This window comes from Setaria italica, chromosome II (assembly GCF_000263155.2).
Source record: "Setaria italica strain Yugu1 chromosome II, Setaria_italica_v2.0, whole genome shotgun sequence".
NCBI classification, from domain to species: Eukaryota; Viridiplantae; Streptophyta; class Magnoliopsida; order Poales; family Poaceae; genus Setaria; species Setaria italica.
Genome location: NC_028451.1, coordinates 18,408,758 through 18,422,100, shown reverse-complemented (window position 1 = coordinate 18,422,100; position 13,343 = coordinate 18,408,758). Strand labels below are relative to the sequence as shown.

At 45.5% G+C, this 13,343-nt stretch overlaps 1 protein-coding gene across 4 annotated transcripts; it reads left to right on the top strand.

The window, feature by feature from the left end:
• The first annotated feature begins 607 nt into the window (after positions 1-607).
• On the top strand, positions 608-12,150 carry LOC101780460 (serine/threonine-protein phosphatase 7 long form homolog). Of its 4 annotated transcripts, none has more exons than XM_012844015.3 (9): positions 608-848; positions 979-1,141; positions 9,639-9,711; positions 9,800-9,966; positions 10,041-10,725; positions 10,813-11,009; positions 11,089-11,383; positions 11,536-11,619; positions 11,700-12,150. In XM_012844015.3, the coding sequence occupies exons 5-9, from the start codon at positions 10,114-10,116 to the stop codon at positions 12,042-12,044; spliced, it is 1,533 nt and encodes a 510-aa protein (XP_012699469.1). In that variant the 5' UTR covers positions 608-848; positions 979-1,141; positions 9,639-9,711; positions 9,800-9,966; positions 10,041-10,113; the 3' UTR covers positions 12,045-12,150. The 4 variants fall into 4 exon arrangements, with proteins under 4 accessions (XP_012699469.1, XP_012699467.1, XP_012699471.1 ...); XM_012844013.3 differs by having other exon boundaries at positions 917-1,141; XM_012844017.2 differs by lacking the exons at positions 608-848; positions 979-1,141 and adding exons at positions 7,810-8,782; positions 8,885-9,518.
• The last annotated feature ends 1,193 nt before the right edge of the window (positions 12,151-13,343 follow it).

The following is a 13,343-nucleotide window of genomic DNA, read 5'->3' as shown; positions in this document are numbered from 1 at the left end:
ATAAAACTAATTTCTGAATACTATATCAATGCAGGTTCTCAGTCCACTTTTGTTGGTGCTTTAATGACTTGTCTTGATGAAAAAGATGAAGAAATGGTATTGTTGTTTCATTCTATTTTCAACTTGTGAATTTACAATGTGTTCAACATTTTAGTAATGAGCTATTCTCTCTATTTTTATTTCACAGGATGAAGATGATTTCACAATAATTGATGAATAATGAACTCATCAAGCAAAGATGAATTCCCCGTGTTGCCTACCTATTTGATCCAAAAAACACTCTTATTTGTAGTAATGTTCATGTTCTGTTATTTGTTCGCAGTCTGGACTGTAATATGTGAACTGTACTAAACTTGGGTTGCTTCTCCAGTTCTACCTTTGTGGCGTTACTTTTTTCATAATAATCTTTGAAATCTAGACATCGCCTTTGTTGTATTGCTATATGTTGTCCTTGTTAATTTATTGTAATATTCTCGGGTTTCGATTAATCCGTCGGGTTTCGAGGATCCACGGGTTTGATTTCGGGGATGTATTTTCACCCGAATTGGTGTTCTCAGCAGATTTGGGTTTTAGGTTTGGGTTTCGGTTTTGGGGTGCCCGGACACTCCACCCAATCCGAAATCCTTACTCTGTCTTATCTTTTCCCCCTTCTCTGTTCCAGCTCTCTAGCGCACGCGACATGGAGCAGCCCCCTGGGCGGCCGAAGGTCCTTCCCACGCGTTGCGCGGCACCGGCTGTGACTGCTGCCGGCGGCGCCGGCAAGGTCGAAGGCGCAGAATAGGTTGCTGTCGCTGCTGCCGTTCTTGAATAGCAGCAAGCTCGAGCTTGGTGACGGCGAGCTGATTCTTGTGGGTATCCTCAATTCTAGCTATTTGATCCTCGGTTTGGGTGGCTAAAACCTCGATTCATGTTGTAGGGTCTCGATTTGGGTGATGAGTATTTCGATTTGGGTGGCTCAGACCTCAATTCCTGCTGTAGGATCTTGATTTAGGCAATGAGGACTTCGATTTTGGAGTTTCTTTATCGGCTGCGTCGAATCGAAGTCACCATCATGGGACATCGAGCTGAGAGGCATCAAGGACCTACTCTCACATCAGAGTGTGGCTGCAAAGCATTTTCTTCCCCCAACAAGTTTAATCTGGTTAGTTGTCTTGTGCTGGTCCCCTTCTTCTTCGTGAGGAATATGCACTTTACAATTTTAGTTTGATACTTCAAATTTTATGGATTACTATGTCAAAAAACCAAATTGAGTTAGCTGTTTTATGTAGAATTTGCATAAGATCAGATCCACGAATTGGTCTCTCAGATCCACGAATTTCCTTCTCTTTAACCTTAATGCCTATTGGTTTCTGGACTGGTCTTGTTGTTGTGTTTCTGGAAAAAAATCAATTAGGAAAAAAAACATAACAGTTAAATCGTGTCGCGTATGTGGTGTTAACACAAGTATTATTCAGGTCATATCACAGAGCAAACCTTGTGGATGAGATGAACTACCCAAATCCTGATCAAGGGGGCGTTTGGTTCCTCGAGCTAAAATTTAATCCGTGTCACATTGAATATTCGGAGGTTAATTAGGAGGACTAAATATGAGTTAATTATAAAACTAATTGCACAGATGGAGGCTAAACGGTGAGATGAATCTATTAATCCTAATTAATCCATCATTAGCAAATGTTTACTGTAGCAGCACATTGTCAAATCATGGACTAATTAGGCTTAATAGATTCATCTCGTCATTTAGCCTCCATTTGTGTAATGGGTTTTGTAAATAGTCTACGTTTAATACTTCTAATTAGTATCTAAACATTTGATGTGATAGGTGCTTAAAATAAGCAGCTGGAACCAAACGCCCCCCAAGTCTCTTTCCCAAGCTTAGCTTTTTCCACATCTTCTGCTAATTTCTCTGCATTGCTCACAGCCATAAAGTATGTTTCATCAGATTCTGCAGCTCGGGCAGATAATTTAAGATACATTCTGCATAACTCTTTTCTACATCATGAGAGCTTTATTTTGGATCTTCAGGTGTTTGATAATTGCTCTTTATCTGAAGTACTTTCGCATCAATCATCCATCTATTTAGTATATATACTGCTCAGGAATTTTTTTGATATGTTAATATCAAGTATCTTCAACTCCCATGACAGCATAAGATTCCAACAAAATTGAACTTTTTGCAGTTACACTTCACTTGACTTCCTGATGTAGAAAACTTCAACCCATGCTCAGTTTTCCTACCATAAACCTTTATTTTGTACACCTTTTCATCATCTATATCACCACAATAGAATAGATCACAGTTCAGTGTTTGCATTACCTGTTCTTGGAATACCTTAAACAGTGCTAGAGTGTAAATTTTTGCTGCATGGCTTAGTATTCTCAGATCTGATTTCAACTTTGGTGTACTTTGTGTTGCCTTAAAATCACATTTCACCTCCTCTTATCTTTTATCTGCCGCTAACCTGTCAAAATGCTCAAAGAAGGTAAGTATATTGTATTTGACACTAATATATCCTTTCAACTCGTTATTCATACTTTCACTTCTTTGAGTGCTAACAATATCAACAGAAAATGTATTCTGTCCATATGCTAAGGCCCATTTCTCCCTTTTTTGAAATAACCTTTCAAGCCAATTATTTTCTCGTAGCTTATACTTGTCTAGCAAACTGTTCCATGCATTTATAAAATCCTCCTCCTCCTCTTGATCATAAATACAGCTCTAAAAGTTTGCATTGAACTTCTTATATTCCTCCACAACTCCAGAGAGGTGCTTGCATGCATTCTGGTTCATATGCCAAATACATATCCTGTGATGACTCTCTGGTAGTACAATCTTGATTGCTTTTGCCATTGCTGCATCTTCGTCAGTCAAAATGGTCTGTGGCTTCTTGCATGACATAGCAGCTAAAAAGGTTTTGAAAAGCCAAACAAAACTTTCAGCAGTTTCATCATACAAAAGTGCAGCACCAAAAATAATAGTTTTCTTATGGTTGTTCACGCCACATAGCAAACCAAATGGACGCCCATCATTTAGTTTTCTATATGTTGTGTCAAAGCATACAACATCACCAAAAAGTTCATAGTCTACAACCATTTTAGAATCGGTCCAGAAAATATTCGTTATCAAGTCATCCTCGTCAACCTGAATGGAATAGATAAATTTCTCTTCTTCTGATGTTTTCTTCTCTAGATATTCTAAGACTCCTCTAGTGTCTCCTTCGTGTACCTTCAATGACCTCTTTGAATACAATTTACTTTTCATATCTTCACGTGTAAATTCAAGATTCTCAATTCCACCTGCTTCTTTTGCCATGAGATCGAAATTAGCTTTATTTGAAATGCCAACCGATTTAGCAGCTTCGACGCTTGCAAGCTGTGCTTCTGTTATTGTCCTTTGAGATCTTAAATGTTGGACTTGGCTAGCAGTAGCAAGAATATGGTTATGCTCAGACACAAATTCATATATGTAGCAGAACCTATCTTTCAAACCGATCTTCATGTGTGCTAGGGACATACATCGTGTCTCTAGCCTGCTATAATTCGAAGCTTCTTCTCTCTTATCAGGCCCTCAAATTCCTATTGATATAAATAAATAAATAGTTTCATCAAAATGATGTTGTATCCCTAACCATGAAGAAAGTAATATAAGATAGTTTAATTCATACCTGCATGAGAATAGCACAAAGTTCTATTCTTTATTGTGGTACTATTTCTCACATTATGCGAACTACTCCTTCAAATGCTGAAACCCTTGTCTCGAGCATAAATGCTGAAACCCTTGTCTCGAGCATAGGCATGGTAAAAGCCATATGCCTCTTGTTTACTGTGGAATTTCATACCAACCTTTGGTACGCGGCCTTCGAGATAATTTTCTACTGGGATAGATTCAGTTTTACTCACGGGGTGTTTGGATACGAGGTGTTAAACTTTAACAGTGTCACATCGGATGTTCGGATACTAATTAGGAGAACTAAACATGAGCTAATTATAAAACTAATTGCAGAACCCTGTGCTAATTCGCGAGACGAATCTATTAAGCCTAATTAATCCATCATTAGCAAATGGTTACTGTAGCACCACATTGTCAAATCATGGACTAATTAGGCTTAATAGATTCGTCTCGCGAATTATACTCCATTTGTGCAATTAGTTTTGTAATTAGCTTATATTTAATACTTCTAATTAGCATCCAAACCTTCGATGTGACGGGTGTTAAACTTTAGCAGCTGGTTGCCAAACAGGCCCTCAATGTACGAAATAGCGGGCTATAGCACCACTATAGCGGGGCTATAGCGTTTTGGAGGCATAGGCGCTAAGCTACAGTGCATAATGCTAATATGGCCGCTAGGGTCGCTATTGCGTTAAATAGTGGCGCTAAATGGCGTAGCGGCATATAGCGCGTAGCGTCGCTATGATAGAATAGTCAGGCGCGGCCAAAGCAGGCCGATTTCCAGGCTTCCAGCACTTGTTCGGCGGCCTAATAGATCGATCATATATATGTGCTGCTGCTCTTCTTGGGAACCCTAGCACTGTCATTCCCGTCCAAAAATCGTCGCCGCCGCCGGCGTCTAAATCGCCTGAGAGATGAGACCGAGAGTGCATCTCCCCTTTGGCCTTTTCCCTTTGCCGTGGCTGCTTGTGCCTGGGACTCTCCTCTGCTGCATGCCACCTCCTCTGCTCACGCTTGCACACCAGCACGGTAGGTCTGCAGCATGCCAGCACGTCATCTCCTCTGCTGCACCTGCACACGGCAGGTCAGCAGCATGCCAGCACCAGAGTGTAGAACTGTACTAAAGTATTAATATTAGTTATGTTATGGACTATAATTTTTCCTGTTTTTTCAATCCCCTAAATGGCTTAGCGTTGCTATATAGCGGGTGCTATAGCACTCATAGCATTTTTTGAAGACCTCCGCTAAGATCCATATTCCGCGTATATTGATTTTAATAGAATCCTGGTCTAAGTCTATTGTTCCTGCGTCACCAGCATGAATGTTGACCCTGGAGAAATTTGGCGAATTTGTCGAGGATGTGGTGGCGACGTCAGCGGGAGCAGACAGCATAACGATGCTTGGTACTTGTGCAGCTACTGGTGCTTCCATCCCCATGTAATTGGTCTGGTTAAATGTGGGGAGATTTGGCTGAGATGCCGTTCTTGTCGTTGAGGAAGATGCTAATCTGATGGTTACCTTGCCGAATGCCGATAAAAAACCTTCAGTTGTAATTGGCGCCACTTTTTTAGTATTTGGGGTCTTTTTTCCCTCCATTAATATCAGCTAACTTCCGTAAATGTTTTTGTGGCGGTAGGAGAGAGAGAGAGAGAATCACGCGGGATTGGACGGACTGATGGCGCCGTTTTCTCGTGGTGTGGGCGTCGGCAAAAGAAAATTAGATGGCCCAGCTTTGGGAGGAGAACGAATTGGCGTGCTCCACGTGTGCGGGTACACCGATAGGGAAGAGGAGGCAAGCTCCGGCCGGCGACGACGTCCTCTGCTCATTTAATCAGAGACACGTAGGCGTAGGATCCGACTTTTTTGGATTTTAGCCCTTTTCGCGAAAAAATCTCACAAATAGGTCCCTGGCCAAACTAATTTCGAAAATGGACCCTCAGCTTGGCGCCAGGCTGGCTGGCGCCAAGTTATAACGTCTTGGCGCCAGCCGTCCTGGCGCCAAGGTCCCTACGCCGTGCCTCCGACGTGGCGCCGGCCCGCTGATGTGGCCCCGAGGCTTGGCGCCAAGATCCATGGCGCCAAGCCTCGGCGCCAAGATCTGTGGCGCCAAGGCTTGGCGCCACCGTCGCTGGCGCCAAGCCTCGACGCCATATATCTGGACGGCCAGGCTGGGGGCCAGACGGCCTGGGGCCAAGCCTTTTACCATAACGGCTCCCCTTCCTTTTGCGCAGTTTGATTTTGCATCTCGCTCACATCTCGTGTCGGCCCACTTCGTAGTCGTCAGCCGCGCAGCCGCCGCCGTACGCGCCGCCCCGCCCGGCGCCCCGCCGCCGCCCGCCCGGCGGCCCCCACGCCCACGCGCCGCCCCGCCCGGCGGCCCCGCGCGCCGGCCCGACGGCCCCGCGCGCCGGTCGGCGCCCCGCCCGACGCCCCACGCGCCCGCCCGACGCCCCGCGCGCCCGCCTGGCGCCCCGCCCGGCGGCCCCGGCGCCCCGGCTCCCCGCGCGCCGGCCCAGCCGCCCCGCCCGGAGGGCCGCCGCGCGCCGCCCCGAGCCGCCCTGGCGCGCGCCGCCCAGAGGCGCCCGGCCCGAGCCGCGCCTCCCCGCTCGCCGGTGCCCCCCGGCCGGGCTCCAGCGCCCGCCGTGGCCTGAGGCCGGCCACCCCCCGTCGTGTGCCCGCTCCCGGCCGATCAAAGGTAATTAGTTGTAGTATAATGTAGATAGATAGGTTTAGATAAAATAGTAATATTGATAAATTAGAATAGTTAGGTAAAATTTAGATAGGTAGGTATAATTGTTAGATAAAATAGGTAGATAGATAAGTTGATAGATAGATATAATTGTTAGATATGATAACTAATAGCATAGTAAACTAGTTATTACGATATTTAGTTAAGTAGTTGTATAGGTAAGTACGTATGTACATATTAGGTGATATAGTTAGTTAGTATATGTGACATAGTTAGTTAGTTGTATTTAGTAGTTAGTAGTCAATTGATACTATCTGATGTCATACTAGACTTAGAATGTTTAATTTATTATGGACTAAATGAATTGTGCGTCGTTATATTGATATACTAGATGGAGAACGTAGTGAGCATATATTACGGAGGCACTGTGGAAAGGGATGAATATGGATGTGTTAAGTTTGTTGGCATGCAGTGCGAGGTTGTCATATTCGATGAGAAACCATCGTTTAGTGAGTTGGTTGCAAGGGCTCGGGAGGAGTTACATTGTCATGAAAATGATGAAATCACAGTCGAGGGCATACTTCACCTAGGTTCCCCTCTCAACATTCAAAGGAAGATGGTCCCAATTCGGTGTGCAGGTCAGTGGGAGAAATATGTGAGGACGGTTATGAATGGTCATTCCCCAAGTGTTGAAGTGGTTGTTCGTCCGGTGGGAGTTGATCGAAATCCTCGTCGGTTTTCCCGACCAATGGGTCAACGGGCACATTTCGATCCTCCCGTCCCAGAACCTGTTATGGACGTGGATGTTGCACCTACTATTCCCGATGCTGAATCTGCCCCTAATGAAGTAGTTGGACATGGTTGTCGGATTGTTGATGATGTGGTGGACTCTCCTAATGAGTTCCTTTTCACTCAGAATGATCCGAGTAAGTGTCTCACCGGTTTCTATTGATAAGAGATAATCCATTCGTTCCATCCACTTATTCTTTACTCATATTTGTACTTGATGGCGCAGGAGATATTCCAGAAAATGTGGATGTGCCTCTAGTTGATGCGCAAGTGCAATGTGGAGATGGATTGCGTGGCTCTAATAGTGTTGAAATTTTGAATGATGAAGATGCATACGAGATGGGAGTGGATCTTGATTCTGATGATGATCGTCCTGTTGGAGAGATGACAGAGAGTGATATTGAGATGTTCAGGCGTATATTCCCCGGACGTCGTGATCCGATAGTTCACGAGTTTAGCGACCTGACTCTTTCCGATCAGGTGTTTGCAGAAGGACGTGATGATGAGCTCCTAGAAGCTCCTGAAGCTGGTCCTAGTATGGTTATTGAGGAGGGTAAGGTATTTAAGGACCTTCCCGCATTGAAGAGATGGTTGCAAGCTTTTGCGGTGATACGGAAGAGACCGTACAAAGTGTTGCATTCATATGCGGAGCGCCGTTACACAGTTGTGTGTGACAAGGAACGGTGTCCATGGAGGGTTTGTGCAAGAAAGCAAAATATCACCGGGAAGTGGAAGATCACAAAAGTTGTCAGTCCACACAATTGTGCTGACCATGAGCTTACAGTGAGACATCCGCAGCTAACATCTACCCTCATTGCGAAGCGGTTGATGGGAATATTGAAGGAACAACCCAACATGAAAGTGAGAACAATTATAAGAACTGTTGAGGAGATTTATGGAGGATATGTGATAACTTATGGTAAAGCTTGGAGGGCTAAGCAGCGAGCGTGGAGGATGATTTATGAGGATTGGGAGTCTGGGTACGAGCAGCTGCCAGTGCTTTTTAATGCAATTAAAGCGGTGAATCCAGGCATGCATTATGAGTACATCCCAAAGCCAAATGCTTGGAAGGACGGGAGGCAGATATTCGGGCGTGCGTTCTGGTGCTTCCCTCAGTCTGTGGAAGCCTTTAGGCACTGTCGTCCTGTTTTCTCTATTGATGGTATGTTTTTGATTGGCAAATATAGAGGCACACTTCTTATAGCCATATCTTGTGACGCGAACAATATGTTGGTTGCTTTGGCATTTGCATTGGTTGAGAGGGAGAACAATGATAGTTGGGGGTAGTTCTTAAGACTAGTCCGGATACATGTGGTTGGTCCTGGTAGGGATGTTGGCGTCATATCCGATAGGCATCAAGGCATACTTCATGCTGTGCAAGAACAGATAGAGGGTTATGCACCTTTGCATCATCGTTGGTGCACTCGGCACCTTGCGGAGAACCTTCTTCGGAAGGATGGTGTGAAGGATAATTTTGATCTGTTTCAAGTTGCAGCACGTCAGCTTGAGGACTATTACTTTCAGCGCAAATTGGAGCAGGTAAGGACCGCAACAAATGCAGAAGGTCGACAATGGCTCGCTGGTTTGATGAGAGATTTAGATAAGTGGACTAGATCTCACGACGCCGGTGGTTGGAGGTACGAGTTTCAGTGCAGTAACATGGCCGAGTCATTCAATAAGTTGTTATTGGGGATACGTGGTATGCCTGTGAACGCAATTGTTGAATTCATCTTCTACAGGCTTGTTGCGTGGTTCAATGAAAGACACGCAAAAGCAGAAGCGTTGCAGATTGCTGGGGAGAGATGGGCTGAAAAACCAAAGAGACATCTCATCATTGCAAATGAAAGGGCTTCCACACATGAGGTGCAATGTTTTGATCTCGGCTCAGGGACTTATCAGGTGGAGCATAGGGGCGGTACAACGTCCGACGGTGAGATCCGAGAGTCGAGGATACATGTGGTAGTTCTCCGAGATTTCAAGTGCACTTGTGGTAGGCCAAGGCAGTACCACTTTGTATGTTCTCATTTGGTGGCAGCAGCTAGGCATCGCAATTTTGATATCGAGAGCATGATACCACATGAGTTCAGCGTAGGCACCCTTGTGCGGACATGGAGCCCCCGCTTCGTGCCTTTCCGGGATCCTAGAGAGTGGCCTCCGTATGATGGGCCAAAATATGTTGCGGATCCTGCATACCGTTGGAACAAACGTGGAATAAGGAAGCGGACGAGGCAAAACATGACTATGGATCAGGTATCCGGAAGAACGAGGCGTGGTAGAGCAACACCATTTCTTGCTGATCCAGAACAGAACGAGTGCGGCAAGTGCGGCAGATTGGGTCATAATTCACGCACTTGCCGTTGGCAAATTAGTGAGGTGCGACTAGTAGCTCTTTTCGTTACTTGATATGTGTTTTATTCATACAGGTTGTGTTTCTACATCTCTAACTTCATGATTTATTGTTTACTAATCTTATTTCTTTTTGCCTTTTCGTAGGATGGCGCACTTCCACCTTCTAGACCAGGCGTACGACCAGACCCACTGAGGTCGTCTCATAGCGGGAGGGCAAGTAATAATCTACAATTCATGATTAAAGCTTTGCGAGCGTCCATGTCTTGTGTCCTATGAAATCTCTGACTCGGTTTATTTGCATGCAGGTCCTTCCGCTCCTTCGTTCTAGAGCCCATGATGGGTTTTTGGCGCTGCAGTACGACGACCGCTACACTCCTTTGCTACAGATGGCTGGTCTAGATGTCATCTCGTATCAGGTTCGTCGTGGGATGCCCAAGTTCAATTCAGCGGCTATAACTGCGTTGGTTGACAGGTACTATTACCACTAATCATATTCATTTTGTTATGTCTTTACATGTTATCAAATAATAATCCGGCGAAATGTAGGTGGCGACCCGAGACTCACAGCTTTCACCTCCCGTTCGGAGAGATGACAGTGACCCTACAGGACTGTTAGAAGATGCTGGGTCTGTCGATTCGGGGCCAGCCAGTCACTGGGCCGTGCGTCTCAGATGGTTGGAGAGCACGAGTCGCAGCCTTCCTGGGGCGAGAGGTTGAGGAGCAGGGGACTCGCACATCTGGAGTGCTAATCTCTTGGCTGCGGGAACACTTCGGCCAGTGCCCCCAGGACGCGGATGCTGAGACAGTTGGACACTACTGCAGGGCGTGGATACTACACCTCTTTGCCTGCGTTCTTTTCCCAGACGCTACAGGTGACACTGCGTCTTGGATGTGGATCCACTGCCTCACTGACTGGCACCAGGCTGGTTTTTACAGCTGGGGATCAGCTGTATTGTGCTTTCTATACCGGCAGTTGTGCGAGGCATGCCGTCGGACTTCGGGCTCCCCGTCAGTTGGTGGGTGTGTCTACCTGTTGCAATTATGGATGTGGTCCCGTCTTCCTGTTCGTCGGCCCGAGATTATGCCGCGTCGACCGTGGTTCCCAGGTGAGCCGCCGAGACGACAGCCGACATGGGCATATATTTGGGATCAGGTTAAGGTTAGCCATACGAGGTTGGACCGCGCGTACCTGGATTACATCAACGAGATAGACGCGCTCACTGCTCATAGTGTAAGTGAATTTTTTTTAAACATGCTTTGTAATCTTTTAGTATAACAACTAACATTTTTGATTCAAATTTTGCTGGTAAATTGGCAGCCTTACGACGGAGACGATCCACTTCCTTTTCCCCTTAGCTTCATGTGTGCGACGGACGATGATATTTATAGGATGGTGTGCCCTCTTATTTGCTTCTATGCTGTCAAGTACCACCTGCCACATCGAGTAGCACGTCAATTTGGGATGAGGCAGATTTGGCCACCACAGGCGACCTCGACTAGTATAGAGTTACACAAGTAAGTCTTTTGCTATTTCATATATTTCAATACTATTAACTAAATTTTGGCTAACAGTAACGTGTAACGTGACGTGCAGCGTGGATCGAAAGAAGAAACGGAAGGTCTCCGAGTGGGCCGCGTTCCACCACGCATACATTCAGGAATGGGAGCAGTTCGAGCAGAACTTGGACAAGAACAACGAGCCGCACACAAACAGTGCGTACAGGCAATACCAGAGCTGGTACCAAGGTGCGACGCGGCACAGGCTGAGGGAAGCGTGGACGGAAGATGACTACGCCGATATCCACTCATCCGACGATGAAGACACGGTGTACGATCAGAGTACTCGTGCTGGAAGGCAGGTGGAGGCAGGACCAATCTTGGATAGGATGGTAAGACAATTGCTTCACTTTTCTATGTTCTATGTTAAGTTACTTAGAGATTTAGTTAGTTAGAGAAGGACTTAGTGATAATCTGACTTAATCATTTAGTCGTTTAGTGACTTAGACATTTGTTGCTTTAGTGACTTAGTCATTTGTTGCAGGGGCGTACCCTACAAAGCTCGGTTAGAGATATAGAGCATATCCGTCCACGAGTTAGGGACCCCGAGATACGGAGCGTCCTAGAGGTAAGTCTCAAATTATTCTTTCTAATACTTTATTAATACGTTACATTCTTCATTTGTGTAACTTGTTTTTACTACTGCAGCGATTGTCAAATCGGCTTCGCAGTGCCGCTGCTCGTTGTGGTTGCAGGACTGCCACGACGCGAGACGTGCACGTTCCATCCCTGCGTGAAGGAGGCGTCGGTACGTCCAGCCAAGGCCCCTCAGGTTCGAAATCAATTGCATCCGAGGAAGTCGACGACGACGACGATGACGACGACGATGAGCAGAGGGCCGAGGAGATTGGCCCGTCTCAGCTCCAGGAGGCTCCCTTGACTCAACCTACACAGGTTGTAGGGGGCACTAGACTACGTCGTCCACGTTCTCCTTACACTCCAGGCACCGACGCCCTTGGTCACAAGGGTAAGGGTAAGACTAGGAGGCAGTGACGATTCTGATTGCGAACTTTGTATCATATGGACTATTTGTATATATATGGACTTTCATTCTGAACTATTGTGGATTCTATTCTGAATGTGTCATATGCTTGTGTCATATGCTTCTATGCTTCTATGCTTGTATTTATATTCACTATTCATCTCGTAATTTTGTATGGATTGCATCAACAAGTAGGGGAAATTCTGCCGAAATTTCGCTAACAAGTACCATTTTTATTTTCTACGGATATTTCAGTAGACTACGACTTCGAAATGCATTACATCGCAAAATGAACACATGTCGTCTACAAATTGCGTGTCCTTACTTAAAGTGCATTATTACATGACAACATAATAAAAGTCTCACAGTAGAAAATATTGTTCATAAATAAACCATAAAACTAGAACCTAAATATGGCTACTGAGTGCAACGAGGCCACTTTCCCTTCCTTAAGGCATCGGGATTCTCCTCAACCGTTGCTTTCGCTCGGCGTGCCCGCTCAAGCTTCTTCTCTCTCTCCTCCCTGTTCGCAGCAACCCGCCTCCTTTCCTCCTCTTCCTTGTGCTCCTTTTCCGCAGCCTCCTCTATGAGCCTCTTCTCGTACACCTCCTTCCTCTCTGCATCCCAGCGCATCATATACTCCAAAAACTCCTTGTCTTCAGGATTGATCTCAGTGTCGATCCACTGCTCAAAATCACATAGCGGTGGAGGGGTCTACAACAAATGCAATTGTTATAAAACAAAAAAATTATGGACAATAATTATAAGACAACAACATTTCCTTACCAACATGTTAATGCAGCGCTGACGAAGTGTAGGTTCAAACGCAAAGTTGGAACACATCCAATACCTCTGCCTATACGTGGCATGTTCTTCGGACTTGGCTACCTTGCAAGGATCGCCGCAAAAGCACATCGGCACTGGAACACCACTAGGCAGAGGCAATGGATCGAACGCATTTCCGGTCTTCTTTGCGCCATAACTACAATTTTGTTTATTTGGTTCTATGAATCAAACGCACTTAAGAATAAACCTACAATTAAGGTTTTTTCATTTGATCCACAACAATGAGTATATAACATAACTACGGGCGTTGAGATTACCTTAGTTTCTTAGCTTTTCCACGCCTCGGCATCCTACATTTGCATGAAACCCTAAGTTCAAAAATGCAAGAAATATATAGCGAATCGATGTGAAAAAAAGGTACGACGGAGAGAGGATACCTTGCTCTTCAGGATCCACGGATCAAATGAAAGTTTCCTAAGCTACAATGTCGATTCGTAGTCTAGGGCAAAGTAGGGAGAGTAAAA

Excerpts from the sequence above, each read along its gene's own strand:
- LOC101780460 (XM_012844015.3), top strand. The coding sequence starts at position 10,114 with ATGCTGGGTCTGTCGATTCGGGGCCAGCCAGTCACTGGGCCGTGCGTC. Across the intron at positions 10,726-10,812 it reads ACGCGCTCACTGCTCATAGT|CCTTACGACGGAGACGATCC; the intron begins GTAAGTGAATTT and ends GTAAATTGGCAG. Across the intron at positions 11,010-11,088 it reads ACTAGTATAGAGTTACACAA|CGTGGATCGAAAGAAGAAAC; the intron begins GTAAGTCTTTTG and ends CGTGACGTGCAG.